General features: G+C 37.4%; 1 protein-coding gene across 1 annotated transcript; it reads right to left on the bottom strand.

Annotated features, from left to right (window-relative positions):
• Nucleotides 1–399: 399 nt before the first annotated feature.
• Nucleotides 400–10,329, bottom strand: LOC123239722 (inosine-uridine preferring nucleoside hydrolase-like). The gene is made up of 6 exons (XM_044667016.1): nucleotides 10,097–10,329; nucleotides 8,970–9,188; nucleotides 7,454–7,630; nucleotides 6,249–6,360; nucleotides 3,323–3,459; nucleotides 400–1,327 (listed from the first exon to the last, which is right to left on the bottom strand). The coding sequence occupies exons 1-6, from the start codon at nucleotides 10,193–10,195 to the stop codon at nucleotides 977–979; spliced, it is 1,095 nt and encodes a 364-aa protein (XP_044522951.1). The 5' UTR covers nucleotides 10,196–10,329; the 3' UTR covers nucleotides 400–976.
• Nucleotides 10,330–21,689: the final 11,360 nt, after the last annotated feature.

The raw sequence follows: 21,689 nt of genomic DNA, 5'->3' as shown, positions 1-21,689 counted from the left end.
TATTTGTTATAACTATGACTGTTTATTTTATAACAAATATGATTGTAATGATAAATGTGATACTTATGATAATACAATGTTTATCATATGATAAGTATGTTTATAATAAACAGTAGTTTATATGAAATAGAATATTTATAATATAATGAAATATAAATGTTTATAATATAAGTGTTTATTATATAATAAATATAATACTCACATTCATTATATAATAAATGCTTATAATTATCATATTTGTGATAAATGTGTTTACAACAAACACATTTATGAAAACATAATGAAATATAATAAATGTATTTATGATATAAATATAATTATATTCATTGTAATATAATGAATGTTTATTATGATAAATAAAATCATAAATTTAATAATAATAAAACCACATTAGGCAGTGAGTCCTTAAGCTTTTATTAAACAGAGGGTTATTTCCATAGAAACAAATTGAATTCTAATTTAAACCAGTAAAATCAAAACAAATTAAGGTGGGATAGCCAGCCTTGGAAAGTTCTTTACAATGCCATCTCTAGGAAAACAAGGTGAATTAAATGAATGAATTCCCTCAGGCACGCTGGGCCCCAAGGCCAGCATAGACACAGCCCTAGCTTCAGAACCCCACAAAGGTCTCCCACCAAAGTCCAGGCAATCCGATGAAATATGAAAATAATTTAAACTCCCCCAAATACCCTCACCCATTCTCACTCATGAAACACCAACAAACCAAAGGCTTATCAGAACTTAATTTGTGACCAGTTTACAATTTTCCCTTAAATGAAATAAAACTAGAATTTGGTTCTAATATTTTTTGGTGTCTATTTGAAGCAGAATTATCTCATAATTTTTAGCCGAATGCCTTCGTTAAACAAATGATCATTTTGGAGATGAATGGAAACAATTTCAAATCAAAGGAGATGATCTTAATACAATGCTTTGTGTCCCTTAAATTGTGCCGGCATTATTATTATTACCATTACTATTTCAGAGCAGCGAGCAGCAGACCTTTGAATTTTTCCATATCCAACTCTTTTGCGATTGAAACTTTGTTTTCTTTCTGAAGTGCATCATCTATGTCCAAAACCAGCATGCCCCGCGTGTGGGAGCCGGTCAGCTCCACCGACACAGCGCAGAAAATGGATTCCGTGACCACGTCGGGATCCACCGCGATCGCCATGGCGAAGGAATCACAAGACACAAATCCCGGTTTCCGGTAGAGAGCTCTTAACTTGGGAATGGGGCGCTTTTGAATTTCTGTGGTGACTGCATAGATTTCTTTCAGAAATCTGGCTTTTTCACTGTCTTGGGAAGTACACTTCTCATAAAACTCCTGTAGACAAAGAAAAGTATTCTTTAGGACGCGGGTTCTTCATTCTTTTTCCCCCCAATACACCATGATAAAGCGGCTCCTCTTCTGGAGTACGGATTTGGCTTCGGAAGCTTCCTAGCTGGGCGGAAGTCACTTCACCCCTTTTTGACTCCGTTTCTTCCCCTGTAAAATGAGCTGGGGAGGGAAATGGCCAACCAGTCCAGTATTTTTGCCAAGAAAACCTCAAATGGCGTTGGATACGACTGAAAAAAATGGCTCAACGTGCAGAGAAGGCTGTCTAGCTGCTTTAAGAACTTGGAGTTTCTTCCCCCAGTCCCTTTTTCTGCCTCATGCTGTATTTTAACTGATGTAACATTAAAGCAACAAATTGAGGCAACGGAGCAGAGAATAATAATAAAGTGTCAGAAGTGCATGGAGTCTTCCCTAAAGTCAAAGTCTTCAGGCATGCCTGGATCAATGGTGTCTCCAGGGCGGTAGGACTGCTATGATCAAAGGCTCCGGGCTTTCAGGTTCACCCCTTCAGCCCTTCTCAAAGATTTTGTCTCTTTCAGTCTCATCTGACTCTTCAGGAGCCTGTTTGGGATTTTCCTGGCAAAAGGTACTGCGGAGGCTTGTCATTTCCTTCTCCAGCTCTTTTATAGATGGGGAAACGGAGGCAGAGTGAAGTGATTTGCCAAGGGTCACACAAATAGAAAGTTATCCGAGGCCAAATTTGAACCATGGTCCTCCTGTCTCTGAGCCTGGCTCTCCATCCACTGGGCTACTTAGTTGCCTATAGAGGTTTGCTTTTTTTAAAGGGCATTTTATTGTGTTATAAGGGGTGATGAATAGGAATAGTTCAGAAAAAACATGAGGAAACATGAACTAGAAAACTAGAAAAGAGAACATAGAGAACAACTTTATACAATTTCAGTAAGGAAATGCTATAAAACTCTAGTTAAAAATACCATAAAATTTGAAGTATATATGAATTAATATCTCCATTTCAATTTTAAAAATTTATTTAAAACTTTTTTCTCTAATATTTGTGTGCATTTTGAACTTTATTTTAATTTATTATTTTATTTAACCCACTTCATTGTATTGTTATTATATTATATAAAATATATGTATATAAATACATATACTATATATTAATATAAATATACAATATTATATAAATGTATGTATAATATAAACAATATAATTAATAATATAATGTATTTATTAGTTATAATATAACCTCATTCTATAACAGTTATTATATAAACATAATCATTATTATACAATATATTTATTATTATATACTATGCTACATTTATTACATGCAAATACAATATCACATGTAATACAGTGAATATTATATATAGAATCATATTATTATAGGTAAATATAATAATATTATTGTACATTAATTTTATCAAACCCTTATCTTCTCTCTTAGATAGTGGTTCTAAGGCAAAAGAGCAGTAAAGGCTAGGTAATGGGGGATAAATGACTCTTCCAAGGTCAAGAGGTATCTGAGGCCAAATCTGAACCCACAACCTCCCATCTCTAGACCTCGCTCTTTATCCACAAAGAAACTATGTTTACTACTACTCTAGAGAAGCCTTTCCTATAAGTGCAAACATGACTGTATGTGGCCATCTGAAGACATGGTAATAACTGAATATGTATGGCTTTTAAAAAATCAAATCCTAGGAACATTCATTAGTCCAGTAGCCATGAGGGATAATGCCTGATTAAGTGTTTAACAACCAGCTCAAGGGGAAACAATATACTGCAAGACACATTTTTACATTTAATCTGCATTATTAAATGTTCTCAATCCTAAATTTTGGACAATCAACAGAGCCATAGTGAAAGTTCTGATTTGTAGTATTTGAGGATTCGAAGCTCGGCCTGGGTATTAACTAAGAGGCTGACTTCTTTTTTCTACCATGAAAGAGATGCCATTACACATTTCAGAAATGGAAGGGGACAATGCATATCTAACAACTTAAATATATATCTTACCCAAGGTATAGCGTGCAAACATGCAAATTCCCAGGTTGTAATAAAAGTCGGACAAGTATATTCATTTAAGACAACGTAAGCTGCCTCTGGGTCTGCTGCGAAATTGAATTCTGCACAGATATCAATGTTTCCTCTTGCTAATGAAATACACAGGGGGGAAAAAAAGACAAAAACATAATCATTCACTGGATTTTATATCTTTTCAGTGTCCAATTAATAAATAAAATAAAAACAGAAATAAACTCCAGAAAGGAAGAACTCCAGTAACTGGTTGTTCAGAGAAAGCTCAGGAATGAGTTAGTTCTTTAGTACTCAATTATTTTCCTATAGAAACAATGATATAGATGTTCATCGGGATCTCAGAACAGCCTCTGAAACCTACTTAACCCATAATATCCTTAAAAATGTATAAAGTCTAATTTTGGAAATTTGTTTTGCCTGATTATATATATTTATAACTGACTTTGTTTTTCTTTTTTTTTTTCTTAATGCGGAGGAGAAGAGAAGGGGAAATGGAGAGCATGGGGAACTTAATATAAAATAAAATTGAATCCAAAAATGAAATATAGAGTCATAGCAGCATATATAGCTCTCGTTTATGAAAGCGTTTTTGTTGGAAAAGGAGATCAGAATTCTGGTTTCAGATTATCTTTGGAAGTTATCTCCACTCCAAAATCACCTCTCCAGTTCTTTAATTTTGGCAGAGCAGAAAGGGATCTCCCTCTCCTCTCTCCCCACTGAACAATGGAGTAAGGAATTCCCTCTTCATTAAGTCACTGGTGGGGCATCTAGAGTCTGGGAACAGCGGAAGGCGTGGGGGGTCTGGGGAGCCTAAAGGGCGAGACCTCGAGGACGGACTAGCCATTAGAGGGCTACGACGTCTTTGCCTCTTCTCTTCCCACTGGTTTCTTCCTACTTCTACTGAGTCAAAATAAATGGGCTTTGAAAGGACTCAAGCTTTATAGTCATTCTTAATAGTAAACTATTAATTGAAAATTATATTAATAACACAACACATAGTAGTAAATGACCACAGTAATCTAGTATCGATAAATGCAAAGACCCAAGCTATGGGGACTAGAATTCACTATTTTATACAACTGGAAAGTAGCTTGGCAGAAGCCAGGTAGAGATCCACATCTTATACAGTATACTAAATTAAGGGCAAAATGGACTCATGATTTAGACATAAAAGGGGATATCATAAGCAAATTAGAGAAAAATGGAATAGTTTACCTGTTAGATCTATGGATAGGGAGAATTTATGACCAAAAAAGAGATAGAGGGCATTACAAGATATAAACTGGATAATTTTGATGACATTAAATTAAAAAGGTTTTGCACAAACAAAACTAATGTAGCCAAAACTAGAAGGAAAACAAAAAGGTGAGGGAAATTTTTATAGAAAGTTTTTCTAATAAAGGTCTCAAATATAGTGAGTCAAATTTACAAAACTCCGAGTCCTTCTTCAACCAATGAATGGCCAAAGGACATGAACAGGCAGTTTTCAGATGAAATAATCAAAGCTATCTAAAGTCATACGAAAAAAATGCTCTAAAACACTATTAATGAGAGAGAGATGAGAGTGAAAACAACTCCAAGATGCTACCTCACACTTATCAGATTGGCTAATATGAAAAAAAAAAAAAAAAAGAAAAAGAAAATGGTGGCGGAGATATGGGGAAATGGGAACACTAACACACTAATGATGAGACTGATCCAACCATTCTGTAGAGCAATTTGGAACTGTGTCCAAAGGGTACCCTATGATGCAGATATACCATGGCTAGATGTGTACCCCACACAGATAAAAAACACAAAACGGGACCTATATGTAGAAAAACATAGCAGCTCCTTTTTTTTTTTTTTGTGGTGCCAAAGAATTAGAAATGGAAGGATTGCCTATAATTCAGGAATGGCTGAATAAGTTGTGGTATATGATTGCCATGGAATACTGTTGTGCTGTAAGAAATGAGCAGGGTGATTTCTGAAAAACCTGGAAAGACTTAGATGTCCTGATGCAAAGTGAAGCAAGCAGAACCAGGAGAACATTGTACACAGCAACAGCAATATTGTGTGATGATCAGCTATGAACAACTTAGCTATTCTTGGCAATATAATAATCTAAGACAATCCCAAAGGACTTTTAATGAAAAATGTTATACCTTCAGAAAAAGAGCTGATGGAGTCTGAATGCAGATCAAAGCATATTTTAAAAAAAATACTTTTCTTTTTTTTGTATTTTCTCTTAAAACATAGCTATTATGGAAATAAGTTTTGCATGACTGCACATGTATAATTTATATCAAAATGCTGGCCTTTTCAAGGAGGGAGGAGGGAAGAGAGGGAGAGAATTTGGAACTCAAAATAAAAAAAATGTTAAAAAATAGTTTTTACATTAAAACATTAATGTAATTTATTACATTAAAAACATTAAAAAGGCAAATTTTATTTAAGCAGTGTTTAAAGAAAGAGTAGAGAAAATAAAGGGATACACATTTTAAATCATTTGGTAAATGTTTATACTTAAGGGTAAATTAACTTCTCTCTAAAGGTCAAGAAAGCCAAACTAATTTCTGAAATTGGAATTGAAATGTGATTTTTCTTGAGTGCAAAATCTGTGGTTTTACCTTTCTTTGTATACCCAACTTAGCATTATGCCCAACACATAGTAAACACTTAAATGTTTGATGATGAATGGTGGTGATAATGAAACTGGAGAAAATACATTATCTGTCCAAAAGGTAGCAAACTATATCCTTTTTATTGTCTACTTATAGTAGTTATATTTCTAGATATAATAGTTATATATTTTATATATAACAATAAAATAGTTATATTTCTAGGTATAATATATATATTAAATACATAAATATATATTAAATATATAATATATATTAAATATATAAATAATATAACTACTTACAGTACATATTGCCTCCCATTATAGACATATTTTTAATTTTCTTAGGAAACTTGGGGTCCATTTTCACTGCCAGAGCTAGATTAGTCAAAGGCCCAGTGGCAACCAGAGTTACCTGCAAAATACAAAGTCACACTTCTCTATATTTTATTAAAATTAGTCAGAGAATTATAAAATCTTTGAGTAAGCAGGGACCAAAGAATTTATGTACTGCAACCCCTTACCCAAATTACCAATCCCATCTATATTACGACTTTTTTTTTTAAACCCTTACCTTCCTTTTTAGAATCAATACCGTGTATTGGTTCCAAGGCAGATGATGAGCGGTAAGGGATTGGCAATAGGGGTCCCACAACTAGGAAATGTCTGAAGGCACATTTGAATCCAGGACCTTCCATCTCTAGGCCTGGCTCTCAATCCACCAAGCCACACAGCTGCCCCCTACATTACTCCTTTCAAGTTGAACATCTAGGCTCTACTGGAAGACTTCCAGTAAAGAGGAATTCCCTAACCTGTTTTTTTCTTTGTTTATTTGTTTAATTGTTTCAACACGGGCCTTTACAGCTGACTCTAGTTAACTATATTAATATAGGAGACCTTGAAAGCAAGGTTAATTTCAATAAGCAAAAAAAAAAAAAGGCAATCATTAGGCAATAATTCTCATTGTGAAATTTTTCTTACGATAAAGCAAAAATATGTTTCCATTTAAATTTCATCCATTTACTGTAGTTTTATCCTCTTTAAAAACTTCTAGAAAGCTATCTTGGGGCAGCTGGGTAGCTCAGTGGAATGAGAATCAGGCCTAGAGACAGGAGGTCCTGGGTTCAAATCCGGCCTCAGCCACTTCCCAGCTTTGTGACCCTGGGCAAGTCACTTGACCCCCATTGCCCACCCTTACCAATCTTCCACCTATGAGACAATACACCGAAGTACAAGGGTTAAAAAAATAAATAAATAAAATAGAAAGCTATCTTGCCCCCTTTCCCCCCTTTCTGCAGATTAAACATCCCCAGGTCATTCCATTGTGACCCATCATCTCAAGGTCCTTGACTCCCTCCTTCAGCCCTCTCTGGACGTGCTCCACTTTGCAAGTGGCCCTTCTGAACTGGGCCACAAAAATGGGGCAGAGTCCTGTTGGTCTTGGACTTCTAGACATCTCTTCTTATTGACTTATCCATCTGCAGTGCCCAATGCCATGACATTCTCACCTGGTTAGGCCTCTCACTGATGATCCTGATCATGGCAGCCACAGCGTGTTCATGCTGTACTTGGTCCAGTCCTGGAGCCTCGGCATCAGGTACATCCCCTAAGCCATCTGTTCCGTAGAAATAATCATTTTTCATCGTATTAAGTAGAGGGGACGAAGCGCCTTGGTAAACTGGAATCTGAAATGAAATGTTTTTAATAAGGAAGAAGAGTCAGACTGACCCAATTATTATTATTGTTATTATTTTATTTGTTATTTTTTAAAACACTTACCTTCTGTCAGAAGAGTGATAAAGACTAGGCAATGGGGGTTAAGTGACTTGCCTAGGGTCATACAGCTGGGAAGTGTCTGAGGTTTGATTTGAACCTAGGACCTCCAGTCTACAGGCCTGACTCTCAATCCACTGAGCTACCCAGCTGCCCCCTTATTATTATTATTTTTAATTTCACCTATGAAATTGTGCCACTGTAAAGACCAGATCATGCTGGTGAATGGGGGTACCATGGGCTATTGGGGAGCCTGAGGCAGAGGGAATCTCTGGAGCTTGGGGGAGGGGGCTGACAGTGGGCAGAACTGATCCAACCCACACTAAGGAGGGTTTTTGAACACTGTAAATCCTCAGCAACAGGGGGACCTGGGTGGCCTGAGGAGGTGGGGCGCTGGCCTATGTCATTAAAAATAAGCAGATCATTTCTTGGGTGGATGAGGAATGGGATCGGATCATGATCATGAGTGTATATAGAGTATATTCCAGGAAATGTATCCTAGCCTAGAGGTGAGAGGGAGACCCACTTAAAATTTTCTTAATTAAAAAAAAAGGGATTAAATTGTATTTTTTTCTAATAATGTTACTAAAATGACTTCCTTATGTCATACATTATTTTCCAGATGGAGATGTTTGCTGATTGAAAAAAAAAATTAATTAAAAAGACAAACAAACAAACAAAAGAAACTAAACTCGGTTATAAATCATGGCCTCCCAGAATCTTTATTTAGGAAGGGTGCCCAGGCCAGCTATCTCTTCATTTCGCATTGAGTTTTACTACTTTGGACTTCATCATACACCACACTCACTTCCTTCTCTTGATTCCCTCCCTGTCATCTTCCTTTTCTGGATTATCTTTCTTCATTAAATTGTAAGCTTCTCCAGGGAAAAGAGGACTGTTCTATTTCTATCTCCAGCTCCTGGTAGGAGAGGAGAAGGGGCTGTTTCTCTTTGAGTCTCTTTATCCCTACTTCAACACAGAAGGCAATTAATAACTGTCTATTAACATATTGGTTAGTGGGCAACATTAAGACTCACAAGAGCGGGGTAGCTCAGTGGATTGAGAGTCAGGCCTAGAGACGGGAGGTCCTATTGATTCAAATCCAGCCTCAGACACTTCCCAGCTGTGTGACCCTGGGCAAGTCACTTGACCCCTATTGCCCACCCTTACCACTCTTCACCAAGGAGCCAATACTCAGAAGTTAAGGGTTTTTTTTTTTTTTAAAAAAAGACAAGACAGAAAAAAAGTTACCTGTAAATGGTTGCACTTTTTTAACACACGAAGGACATTTTTACACACATTTTCCACTTCAGTATTCCCGAAACAGCAAGTGATCCCCAGGATCTCAACATTAGGGGCTGCCAGGGCTATCATTAAGGCAGCAGCATCATCCACTCCAGCATCAACATCAACCAACAGTAATTTCTTTTCCATTGCTGCTACTGCTACCAAAAATAAGAGGGTAAAAGCCTTTAGAGTGAAAGAGTTAATGTAAATACAATGTAAAACAGTAGACCTTTTTACAAAACAAACCACACACAAAACCAAAAAACAAAAAAACTGCATTCATAAAGTTTGATGAGCCCTAAAGAAAATGTAAGGAAAGGTGTTCTTTGTAAGAATGTCCTAGCTCTTGCTGGTAGATTTTTTTCAGGAAAATGTTACACCTTAAAAAACAAACAAACAAACAAAAAACCAAAAACAATCCTAACCTTCCCTCTTAGAATCAATACTGTGTAGTAGTTTGAAGGCAGTGGGGGTTTAGAGGACCTGCCCGGGGTCACTCAGCCTGGAAGCGTCTGAACATTGGAATCTAAGACGGGAATTCTATCTCTAGGTCTGGCTTGCTCTCCACTGAGCCAACTAGCCATCTCCAACACTGGTCCCCTCTAGAGAGGGCTAAGGATGACGAGAGGATGCCTGTGCGTGTGGTTGTGTGTTGTGTGTGTGCGCGCGTGTGCGTCTGTGTGTGTGTGTGTGTTGCGGAGGAAGAGAGGCTGCAGCTATGTACGTGGGAATGCGTTTAGAGAGGGCAGGAGGGGGTTGTGTAAGTATTGGGGGAAGATGGGCATGCCTCTGTGTGTGTGTTAGAGGAGGGAGGGAGGCTGCGTTCGGCAAGGCATGTTTGGAGAAGGAGCCTCGGCGAGGAGAGCAATGTACCCGTCTGTTAAGTCGGGGAGGGAGAGGAAGAGAGCCTATCACCGTGTGTACAGCACGGCTGCACCAGGAATGCCAAGCGCGCGTACCCTCCGCCCCTTCTGGCCGGTCAGGCTCTGAACCCCGGCTAGCTCCTCTCCACTGCCGAGGGCACTGACCCCGCCCCCGCACACCTCGGGATCGGATTCCTCCGCGGCCGCCCCACCCCTCTCAAAGTCCGCTTCCGAACCTGTCTCCGAGGCACGCGTGCCGGCCAGCCGCCACCGTGAGCCCCCCACTTTCCCAGAGCAGAGCAGGGGCCGCACTAGGCGGAGGAGCATGGTCTCTGTTCTCCTCCCCGCGGGGCGACATACTCACGTGGCTAGTTCCTAAACGGATGTCTTCCCGTTCCCAACACTCAAAATGGATTCATTGAGGGCCCGAGGGGTGGGGTGGGGAGGAATCTTAACAGCTGAGAATGCAAATCCTGGGAGGGATCGATTTATCCACCTGCAGAATCGCTGCAAATCTGCTTGCTCAGCCCAGAGTAAAGAGGTCTGCCGTAACCAACCTAATATATTATTATTAATCAATAATTAACTCGTTACTAGGACCCGACAATCCAGGCACTCTTGTATCCCATATTGCAAGCCTGATGGCTGGCACCCTCTTGATTGGTCAGGCAAGGGATTCAAGATTTTTCCAACTCTACCTCAAACCATTTCTTTTTGGGAGGTTTGTTTTTCTCTTCTAAAGGAAGTTTTGTTTGTTTGTTTAATTAAAATCAACATAGATTAGACAATTAGACATGCATTTACCGGCAAATCTCAACATTCTAAAATCACATCTTATAACAAGCATTTCCAAGGAGCCCCTCCTGTGAACTTAATTCTTTTTTAACAACTTCATTACAATATAATTGGTTTCTCCGCGTGACCCTAGGCCCCTAGGCGAGCCATTTAACCCCCCATTGCCTAGCCCTCACGGCTATTCTGTCACGGAGCCAATACACGGTGTTGGTTTTAAGATGGAAGTTGTTTTTTTTTTGTTTTTTGTTTTTTGTTTTTAACAAAATTTTAAAAATCGAGTATCATTAGTTTCCTATTTTATTTCACGCATTTAAAAACGTTCTTCAGAGAAAGGGTCCATAGGCTTCATCGGATTGCCAGAGGGGTCCATTGCCCAAAGAAGTTTTGATGAAGGATTTCTTCTCTGTAGGGTTCCTGCCCTTCCCTCCCCCCCCCCCCCCCCAGCTAAGGGTATTACCAGAGGTCTTCTAGGAGTTGCCTTAAAAATCAATAAAACGAGAAAGAAAAGAAATGCGGGGTTGGAGGAGACTTTCCCGGAGGCGCTGAGAGGAAGGGGAAGGATACTTCCCAAGGCTCGGCATCCCACGTACTGAACCACAGAGACAATTCCTCCGGATGCAAGTGTTAAAGCTAGAACACTGTCCCGGGTGGATTCCACGAAAACTCTCCATAGATGAGCAAGTTCCTGGAGAGAAGGACACTCATTCAAATCTGAGCAACTGCGGTCAGCTGCTGACCTCAAGTGGGAGCGGGATGGGATTAAGCGGGGGAAAGATGGAAGAAGACATGCAGCAGAGAAGACATTCCTAAAACATTTTCCTGCTGTATCCAGCAGGAAATATGTAAGATATATTCGTTACATGCTCCCTTTACATACAGTTTGTTCAACATTTAAAGATCTTCACGGTCTGGTCTAGTTAATCAACCAATTAGAACACATAGAGGGACCCAAAGACACTGGGAGAAACCTAGAAGAATAAAAAAAAAAAAAAAAGCAATTTTTGATCGCAAGGAACCTATATTCTCTCAGGGAGGCAACATTCGCATAAATCAAATGTGGACAAAATATAGACAGGATCAATATTAGGTAAATGTATTGGGGGGGGGTGTCAGAAGCTGAGAGAGTTAGCCAAAACTTCCTGTAGAAAGCAGTGCTTGAGCAGAGTTTTTAAAGGGAAATAAGGATTTCCAAGAGGCAAAGGTTAGGAGGAACCGCATTCCAGGCTCAGATGAGTCCAAAGGTGAAGAGATGAAAGATCGAGATGCAGCCTCCCTTTTCTACCTTATTGCATATTAATCAGCCAAATTGGCTTGCCTGCTGCTCCCCAGATCTGTAACCCTTTTTACTTTGTTGTTGACTTTGTTTGGTAATGCACTGATGCTTTGCCAATCTGTTAGCACTGAACTGTTTCAGCTTATTTGAAGAAACACTAATGCCTATGCAAGTTTTGCTTTTTTGGAGGGAGGTGCATTTTAATATTATATCTAATTTTGTTTTGTTTTGCTTTATTTGTACTAGGGATGTGCATGGATTATCTGGACATTCAGAGATAACCCACTACTGGAAACAGCCTGCTTTGTTATATTTTGTATGGTTCCCCCTCTTTTATGTCCACTGTTGGTGTATATTTGCTGGGAATGTCCTATGAGAAGCTTACCTGGAAGCATGGGGTTGGGGAAAGCTGCAGGGGCCCTGTTTTCAGGTACTGCCTTCCCTGATCCTCTAATTGTGTTTATGATGTGGCCTTTTCTAAGTCCTATTCATTTGGAGCTAATTGGGGCATTTGGTGTGAAAGGTTAGTCAAAGTCTATTTCTCCCACACTGCTTTGTAAGTTCCCCAGCAGGTTTTGGTTTTCATTTTTTTTTTTTTTTGGACTCATAAATTCTTACCCCCAGCAATTGTCCTGAGGCTTATCTACATTTTGCTCAATTGCTGTTGGATCTCATGTATCTAATATAAGATCAACTTTTCTGTTTTTTCATCAGTACCAAATTGTTTTGAAGATTATTGCTTTGTAGTATAGTTTGAATTTGAATACTTTTAGAACCCATTCCTTTATATTTCTTTTCACTTTTTCCACAAGATTCTTGATCTTTTATTCTTCCAGATGGAGTTGGTTATTATTTTGTCTACTTCTAACAAGAAATCTTTTTTATTTTAAAACACCTGAATTCAATTTTCTTTATTTAAAACAGGATCCAAGAAAGCAAAAGGACTCTTCAAAACAGATATATTAACCATGTAACTTGGCTGGTTAGTTCTTAGAAGAGTTACTTTACTATCTAGATATGCAGAAAGAATATATGGGGCTGTATAATCTGCCTCTTATTTGACAATTTAAAAAAAATTAAGTTTCAAAGGAGGCCAAGCTTACAAAGGTAACAAGTGGTACCAGAATTTGAAATCAGGTCCTTAGTATTCTAACCAATGGTTTCCTTTTTTTTTTTTTTTTTTTTAATCTTACTTTGTTTCAGCAACAATTCTAATACAGAAGATAAGGGTCAGGCAAACAGAGTTAAGTGACTTGCTTTGGGTCACACAGCTGAGAAGTATCTGAGATCACATTTGAACCCAGGTACAACTCCAAGCCTGGCACTCTATACATTGTGCCACCTATCAGCCCCTACTAATAGGTAATTTTTTGGTAGTCTGATTAGCATGGTACCAATTCTGTAAATTAATTTAAATAGTAAGTAGTTTAAATAGTAAATTAAGTAAGTAATTTAAATAGTAAATTAATTTAAATAGTAAATTAAGTAAGTATTTTAAACAGTAAATTAATTTAAATAGTAAATAGTAAAGTAGACTTGAAGTCAGGTAGACCTGATCTCAAATCCTCCCTAAGACATGTATTAGCCGTATAGCCATGGACAAGTCACTTAACTTCTTCAAGGTTCAGTTTTCTCCTCTGTAAAATGGAGATATTAATAGCAACTCCTTTCCAGGGTTGTTAAAAAGATTAAATATAATAACACATATTAAGTATTTTGCAAATCTTAAAACACTATATAAATAAGCTGGTTATTGTTATTAGCATGGCCCAACCATGAGCAATTAATCTCTTATTTAAACCTTTTATTCTTTAAAATTTTTTTCTTTAGTTCATTCCGTTAACAAGTTTATACATGTTTCCCAAGATTTCTTTTCTTACTGTAGAGTGTTTTGTAATTATAGTCATATAGTTCTTCAGCATGTCCTATTAGGTAGACTCTGTGATACTTTGTAGTTATTCTTTATTTTTCAATCAAAATGCAATGCTTTATTGGGAGAAAGAGAAATGTGGGGCAATGCCACAAGTCCATTGACCTGAGACAAATGCCCCACCCAAAGACTTACAGAGAAACGCGGGGGCACTTCTTCAAGTCATTGACCTAAGACAAACATCCAAAGATTTACAGAAAAACCACTTATTTATAGGAAAATCCTGATACAACCAAATCTCCCTGAAGGAATGATAACATTTTTACAAGGGTTGGAGACAGAGGTTTTCCTTTTGACTGAATGGAGTAAGGTTTACAGAACCTGGGAAGATTAACATTTTAAAGACACTGATTGTTTCTGTAGTTATTTAAAATGGGATCTCTTTTTCTGTTGGATTTTGTGATCTTTGATGTTTTTAAAATATCCTACTACTTTAATGAAATGGCTATTTTTAAAAATTAATTTTTAATTGAACCTCTAGGTTTTCCAAGAGACCATCATACATCTGCAAAAAATGACAGTTTTTCTTCTTTACCTATGCTTATTTTCATAATTTATTTTTCTTATATAATTGCTTTAATATTGTTATAACTGTATCAAATAATAGTGGTGAAAACTATCAGTCAAGAAAAACTATTCCAAAACCTAAAAAAAGAGGTTTTAGAAAGAATTTTACTGTCATTTTAGTAGAGGAGAGAGCCAGAAAAAAGTGTGGCTCCCTTCTTAGTTTCTGTGTGATTTACATCCTCAAGGGGACCAAACAAGGGCATAAGGACAAGCATCTGAATGGTGTAGTGCCCAGAATTTTAACCAATAAATAATAAAATGAGGTCATTTCCCTGAGCATAATGTCATTTATTACTAGGCTCATGTGATTTCTTAATAAAGGATGGATCTTGAGAAGATTCTCCATGGCAGTGATGGTGAACCTATGGCACAGTTGCCACAGATGGCACGCAGAGCACTTTCTGTCGGCATGCAGCTGCCTTCCCCTCCCCACAGTTTATTACTAGAAAGGCAGAGGGACTCCAGTGGTGCTGCTCCCCTCCCCTTCTACATAGCACCTGAGGACATTTTTTTCACATGCCCCACCCCTCTGCCCAGCAGCCAATGGGAGTACAGAGGGAGTAAGGTGGGTAGTTGACAGGCAGTAGCACTAGAGGGGAGCAGAGTGTTTGGACCACACCCTTACTCCCTCTCTATACCTTCTGAGAACATTCCTCACTTCACCACCCCCTCCCTCCACCCAGCAGCCCAGTGGGAGTGCTTCCTCTCTCCCCTGTGTGGAATAAAGGGGAGGGGCAGAGAGTGCCCAGCACTGGGGGGGAGGAGGGGTACAGCACTCTGTCTCTAAAAGGTTCGCCATCACTGCTCTATGGGGATTGATGCTCTCTTTTATACAAAGGAAGGTATGTCTTCTTTCTGATTGACCTGACAATACAGCATTTGGACCTCCCTTGCAACCCCCTTTGGTAGATTTTTTTTTCAATTAAAAAACATTTTATTGGTTAATTAAGAAAAATTTTCCATGGTTACATGATTCATGTTCTTTACCTCCTCTCCTCCCGCCCCCCTCCTATAGCCGACATACAATTCCTCTGGGTTTTACATGTGTCGTTGAAATGATCTCAATTGATGAGGACCTTCCTCTTAGCTAAGTACTATAGAAAGAAATTCTATTCAAGTACAGGGTAGAAGAGATGACTTCTGAGAAATCCTCTAATTCTGAAATATAAGTATTACCTTGGAAGGTAGGGAGAGCCTGGACCTGAAGAACTAAGGCATGGAACACAAGGGAGAAAAGTGAGGGAGAGGAGAGAAGAGCGGGAGTAAGGGGAAATCTTTGGTAGATATTTTAAGAGAGGAGGTGGCTCAGTGGATAGAGAACCAGACCTGGAGGCTGGAAGTCCTGGGTTCAGATTTGACCTCAGATGCTTCTTAGCTCTGCCAATGCTTAGCCCTTCAAGATTAGTTTTTTTGTTTTTTAAAGAGGAGGGGGACTTAGAGATCTCACCTCTTCCCCCATGACTTTATCATAGCAAGGAGAGAAGAATTACTCTTTAGGGGAGTGGATCCTACAGCTTCACTAAGCTAGGGAAATGGGGCTCACCAGCCACTCATATTTTAAGAAATGGGATGCCATCAAATTTGTGAAACCCAGCTTTCTTGAGCAGTCTTTGGCTAAAAAATAAAGTTGTCTCCATCTTGTTTTCGTTGGCTCCTTCCCCATTCGTAGAGCTGGTCACTCAAATCTAGATGATATTTTTAGCAAGGTCTAAGGGCTTTAGGGATGGAGGATTCTTGTTTCCAAATGCCTTAGGGAGGGTGGGTTCTTTTGTAGAGATGGTATCCATTCTGCCAGTAGTAAAAGATAAAGAAAGGTCCCAGCCCAGTTAGAGGGCTGGAAGTAATTCCACTAGCTTGAGCTCTGAACTATCTGACCACCAGAAGTCTGAGGTTTGAGAAAATGAGTGGATTCACATAGAAATATTGCTCATAAATAACTTAATTCAACATGAATTTTCCTTGTTGGCCAGCATGTAGAAAAGGTTGCTTCAGCTTTATATCAGTAGGTAAGTATAAACATTCAGTAAAATTTGGGTGAAGCCAAAAGCTTCTGGGCAGACTGGACCCAAGACTTAGGTGGACCCAAAACGAGCCTCCTTCTGGCTTCCCTCGAGGACCCCTCTGGTCAAGGTGACCCATGCATTCTACAAGTCTAGGTTAAATAATACTTAACTACATAGAGCAAAGTTCCAACAATACTGATGAATAATACATAATAAAGTATTTTCTACCCCTGGTCTTATTAAAAAGTTCTCTAGAGTTTCCTTATTAAAGGTGTTATTTCTTGGTTTTAGAGAGTTACAGTTAACCAAATTAAGGAAAGATCTATTTTTTTCTTATTTTGAGTGTCTTTATGTATTTATTTTTATTATTTTTAATGTATGAAGCCTTTTCTAGTGTTCATATAGTCATGTAATTTTATTGGTTTGTTGTTAATATAGTCTATGATGCTTATAGTTTTGCTAAAATGAAAATAACCCTATGACCCTGGCATAGAGCTAGTCTGGCCAGAGTGTATAATGTTTTTAACGAGTGATTTTTTGCCTCATTGCTAATATTCTATTTGATATTTATATATCAATATTGATGGAAATTACTGATGTATAGGGTTTTCCCACTACTCTTTCTCCACCTTGGTTTAGGTATTTAAATTTAGGTTTAGGAACCTTATTTATCTCATAGAAAGAGTTTGGTAAGAAGCCATTTTTCCTTATTTTTGTAAATAATTTATATAAAATTTAATTGTTCTTTAAACATTTAATAGTATTCACTTGTGAATCTATCTAGTTTTGTGTTTTTTTCCCTCCTCAGAGTTCACTTATATCATAATTTTTATGCCTTATTCAATATCTTTTTTCTGAAATGGGATTATTTAAATTCCCATTGTTCTATTCATCTTTTGTAAATATTCATTTCATTTCATGTATCAGTTTTGTTGGCAAATAATTGGGCAAATAGCTCTTATAATTCCCATTATTTCTTCTTCATCTGTTATAAAATTTCATTTTTAATGTTTTATTCTGACAATCTTCTTTTCTTTTTTATCAAATTAGTTAATGGTTTGTCTATTTTACAATATTTTTCAAGAGACTACTTCCTAAAGCTTATGTGGAAATTTGTTATTACATGTAATTGGCCAAAAAAAGGAAATAGTCCACTTACAAGTTTTATTTAATAATGTAATATAATTTTTTTATTTCACTTTTGCTCACTTTTGATTTTTTGGAGTATGTTTAATTGGGGTTTCTTTTTTTAAAAGCTTATTTATTTAATTAATTTATTTAGAATATTTTTCCATGGTTACATGATTCATGTTCTTTCCCTCCCTTCTTCCCATACTCCTCCCTTAGCCAACAAACAATTCCACTGGGTTTTACATATGTCATTGATCAAGACCTATTTCCATATTATTAATATTTGTAAGTCCTTTAGAGTCTACATCCCCTAATTGAGGTTTCTTGATTTGTTGTTTTTCAGGTTTTTAGTTGTCTACTCAATTAGTAATAATAATTAATATGAATATGAATGATGGCCTACAATTAATCAATAATGTTAATAACCTAGTGTCTAACCTGCTCTTTTATTAATGAAAAGTTGTAGATAGATAAATTTCTACTTATTAATGTTTTGATTACATACTAAATGTTTTGGCCTATTGTTTCATTGTCATTTCATCTTTTGAAATTTGCCATTGTTTCTGTTATTTTATCTGTAAGTCATTAGTTCTTTAGGATTTCTCTTCATTTAAGTTTAAATCTTTTCTTAATAATTTTAGTTCGTGATAGATTTCACTAACAATAATTATATCTCTGTGAAGAAAAGAAGTCAGAAATGAAAGTTAAAAATTTACCTCAAAGTCTAAGTTGGCAGCAATTTGAATTTATATGAGCAATCAACCTTATTTCACCAAGAAAGAGAAACTTTTGGCAAGATTATCCCTTAATCAATCAATAAAAAAAGGATTTGTTAATTAGCTCATCAATGTGATAGGCACTGAGTATAAAAGTACAAAGAATGTGAAACAGTCCTTACTAGGAACCGATTTATTAGTGAGGAAATAAATATATACAGCATAAAAGTAAAGTTTATTAGGACCAATATATAGTTGAATTTGAGGTCGTTTGGGAGGGAGGGTACTAACTTTTGGGGAGATCCAGAAAAGCTTCATACAGATGACAGTACTGGAATTTCATCTGAAAAAAGGAAGAAGGACTCTTTAAGGAGAAACTAAGGAAGGACGGATAGTTCAAAGACACTGCAATAAGAGTTGTGGATGGATACTCGTATGAGCAGCAGAGAGCAGTCCAGTTTGGTTGGGTGACAGGTGTGAAGGCTATTGCTATAACCTAAGCAGGTGATTGAAGTACCTTGGAACCAATACTTAGAATTGATTTTGTTTTTAAACCCTCACCTTCCATGTTGGAGTCAATACTGTGTATTGGCTCCAAGGCAGAAGAGTGGTAAGGGTAGGCACTGGGGGTCAAGTGACTTGCCCAGGGTCACACAGCTGGGAAGTGTCTGAGGCCAGATTTGAACCTAGGACCTCCCATCTCTGGGTCTGGCCCTCAATCCCCTGAGCTACCCAGCTACCCCCTTTAGAATTGATTTTCAGATGAAACATTTTTAAAATGCCAGCTCCTGTGGTGATGAAATGGAAATGGAATGTTAGTCATTTATCCCATAAATATGGGGGATGGTGTTTGCTGCAGACACACCCCCTGAAAGGGTTTTAGTTTATGGCAGAGAGGAGATACCTCCAACCGTGAGGGTCAATAGAGGGACCAGAATCAACCATGTTTTATATCTATCTGTAAGTCATCTTCATGGAGATGGGAGCTAATGAGACCACTAAGAGAGAAGGCATGGGGGTATCCAACCCTGCTAGCTGGATGTTGATTTAGAAAACCACAAATTCGTATTATCTCTGTTTTATGATTAGAGAAAGAAATGGCCAAACCACTTCAGTATCTTTACCAAGAAAATCCCAAGCCGGGTCATGATATGACTGAAAAAGCACATCAGAGGCTATTTCTAGTCAAAAAAATTTTTTTTAATTTTATTTGTTGTTAGTTATATCAAAACTCCTAGGTGTCTTCCCCCTTTCTCCCCTCCCTGTTCTAAAGAAGGCCTCAGTTTATTAAAAAATGTATATATACACTTTTTGTGTTTCTACTTATCAACTTTTTCTTTGGAGATGGACAATCAGAGATTATTCTTCAAACATTAATTCTGGAACTGTATATAATGTCCTCTTAGTTCTACTCATATAATTTTTTATAATTTTATGGATGCTTTTCCATGTTTTTTTAATTAAACTTTTCATTATTTCTTATGGCACAGCCATATTCCATCACAATCATATGCCACAACTTGTTTAGCCATTCCCCAAATGATTGGCATCCCCTCAATTTCCAGTTCATTTTTACTTATTTATTAAATATTTATTTTTGTTAAACATTGTTAAATATTCCAAGAATGCACTTGTTTGTGAACTTGAGTTTGACACATCAGGTGTAGAGGAATAGGAGAAGAGGGGGTTTGAGAGAACATTGAGGAACGCCCCCCAGTTAGGGGATAGGATATGAATGATGAGTCAGCAAGGGGAAGAGAGAAGGAATGATAAGATAGAAAGGTAAAAACTTAGAGGGGAGGAAGTATCCATAGGGAGAAGGGAGCAGCAGTGTCAAATGCAGAAGATAGATCAAGAAGGATTAGAACTAAGAGGAATCCATTGGATTTTGGTAATTAAGAGAGCATTGGTAACTTTGGAGAGAGTCATTTAAATTGGGTGATGAGCAATGACCCAGGACAATCTGGAGGAATTTATGGAAAAGAATGCTACCCACATTTAGAGGAAGAACTACAGAAGTGGAAACACAGAAGAAAAGCAACCACTTGAACACATGGGTTGATGCAGACATGATTGGGGATGTAGATTCGAAACAACCACACCAAAGCAACTATCAATAATATGGAAATAAGTCTTGACTGATGACACATGTTAAAACCAGTGGAAATGTGCATCAGTTATGGGGGTGGGGGTGAAGGGGAGGTGAAGGGGAAAGTAAAAACATAAATCATGTAACCTTGGAAAAATTTTCTAAAAAAAATTTAAATAAAAAATACAATAAAATAAAATAAAATAAATAAATTGGGTAATGAGGCTGGAAACCAGATTGCAAAGAGGTAAGGAGTGTGAGCAGAGAATGCAGAAAATGAGTAGAGATTGTTTGTTTTAAATGTATTTGGTTGAGAATATGAAGAGAAATATAGAACAATAATTTGAGGGGAATGGTAGAATCTTGTTATTGTTGTCCAGTATCTTCACTCAGAAAACTCCAAATGGGGTCACGAAGAGTTGGACATGACTCAAACATTTGTATACACACAAATGTATCCTAATTCTTCAATAAAATAGTCTAATCTTGTTTTTTAAAGCTAAATACTTTTAAAAATTCCATTAATTTCTGTCCAAAAACAACTTTAAAATAGAAGGACAAGGGCTACATAAATGGAGTCAAGTGACTTGCCCAGGATCACACAGCTAGGAAGCATTTGAGATCAGATTTGAATCCAACTCATCCTGACTCCAGATCTGGCACTTGGAAATCTTGTACCTTTGAACTACATTGCCCAGGAGCCCACTGACTTCCTGTCATTACATGCTGACATAGACAGGAGATAAATTTGGTGGGAGCTGGATGTCTAGGTTCTCTTCTCTTCCTGTGAGGGCAACTATGAATGAGGGACTTTTTGAACAAGTAGATTAACTTGGGCACATGGTTTTATTTTGTTATCTTATTATTCCTTTACTTCTAGTGATTATTAATAAATCTTATAAAATATAATATTTGAAGTTACTATATATTATTTTAATTTTTACAGTGGCTTCCCCTTTCTACTTCTTTAAAATGTATACTTTTAACATCTTTATTCTATCTCCCAAGAAAGGCTACTTCTCTGTTAGGACTAGAGCAGTGGTTTCCAAACTTTTTTGGCCTACTGCCCCCTTTCCAGAAAAAATATTACTTAGCCCCCTGGAAATTATTTTTTTTAAATTTTAATAGCAACTAATAGGAAAGATAAATGCACCTGTGGCCATCACTGCCTTCCTGGATCGCTGCAGCACCCACCAACCAAGGGGCAGTAGTGCCCACTTTGGGAATCACTGGACTAGAGGAAAGGAGGAGAGAGAGAGAGAGAGAGAGAGAGAGAGAGAGAGAGAGAGAGAGAGAGAGAGAGAGAGAGAAGAAGAA

This window comes from Gracilinanus agilis, chromosome 3 (genome assembly GCF_016433145.1).
Source record: "Gracilinanus agilis isolate LMUSP501 chromosome 3, AgileGrace, whole genome shotgun sequence".
Classification (NCBI taxonomy): domain Eukaryota; kingdom Metazoa; phylum Chordata; class Mammalia; order Didelphimorphia; family Didelphidae; genus Gracilinanus; species Gracilinanus agilis.
This window is presented reverse-complemented; position numbering and strand designations above follow the sequence as displayed.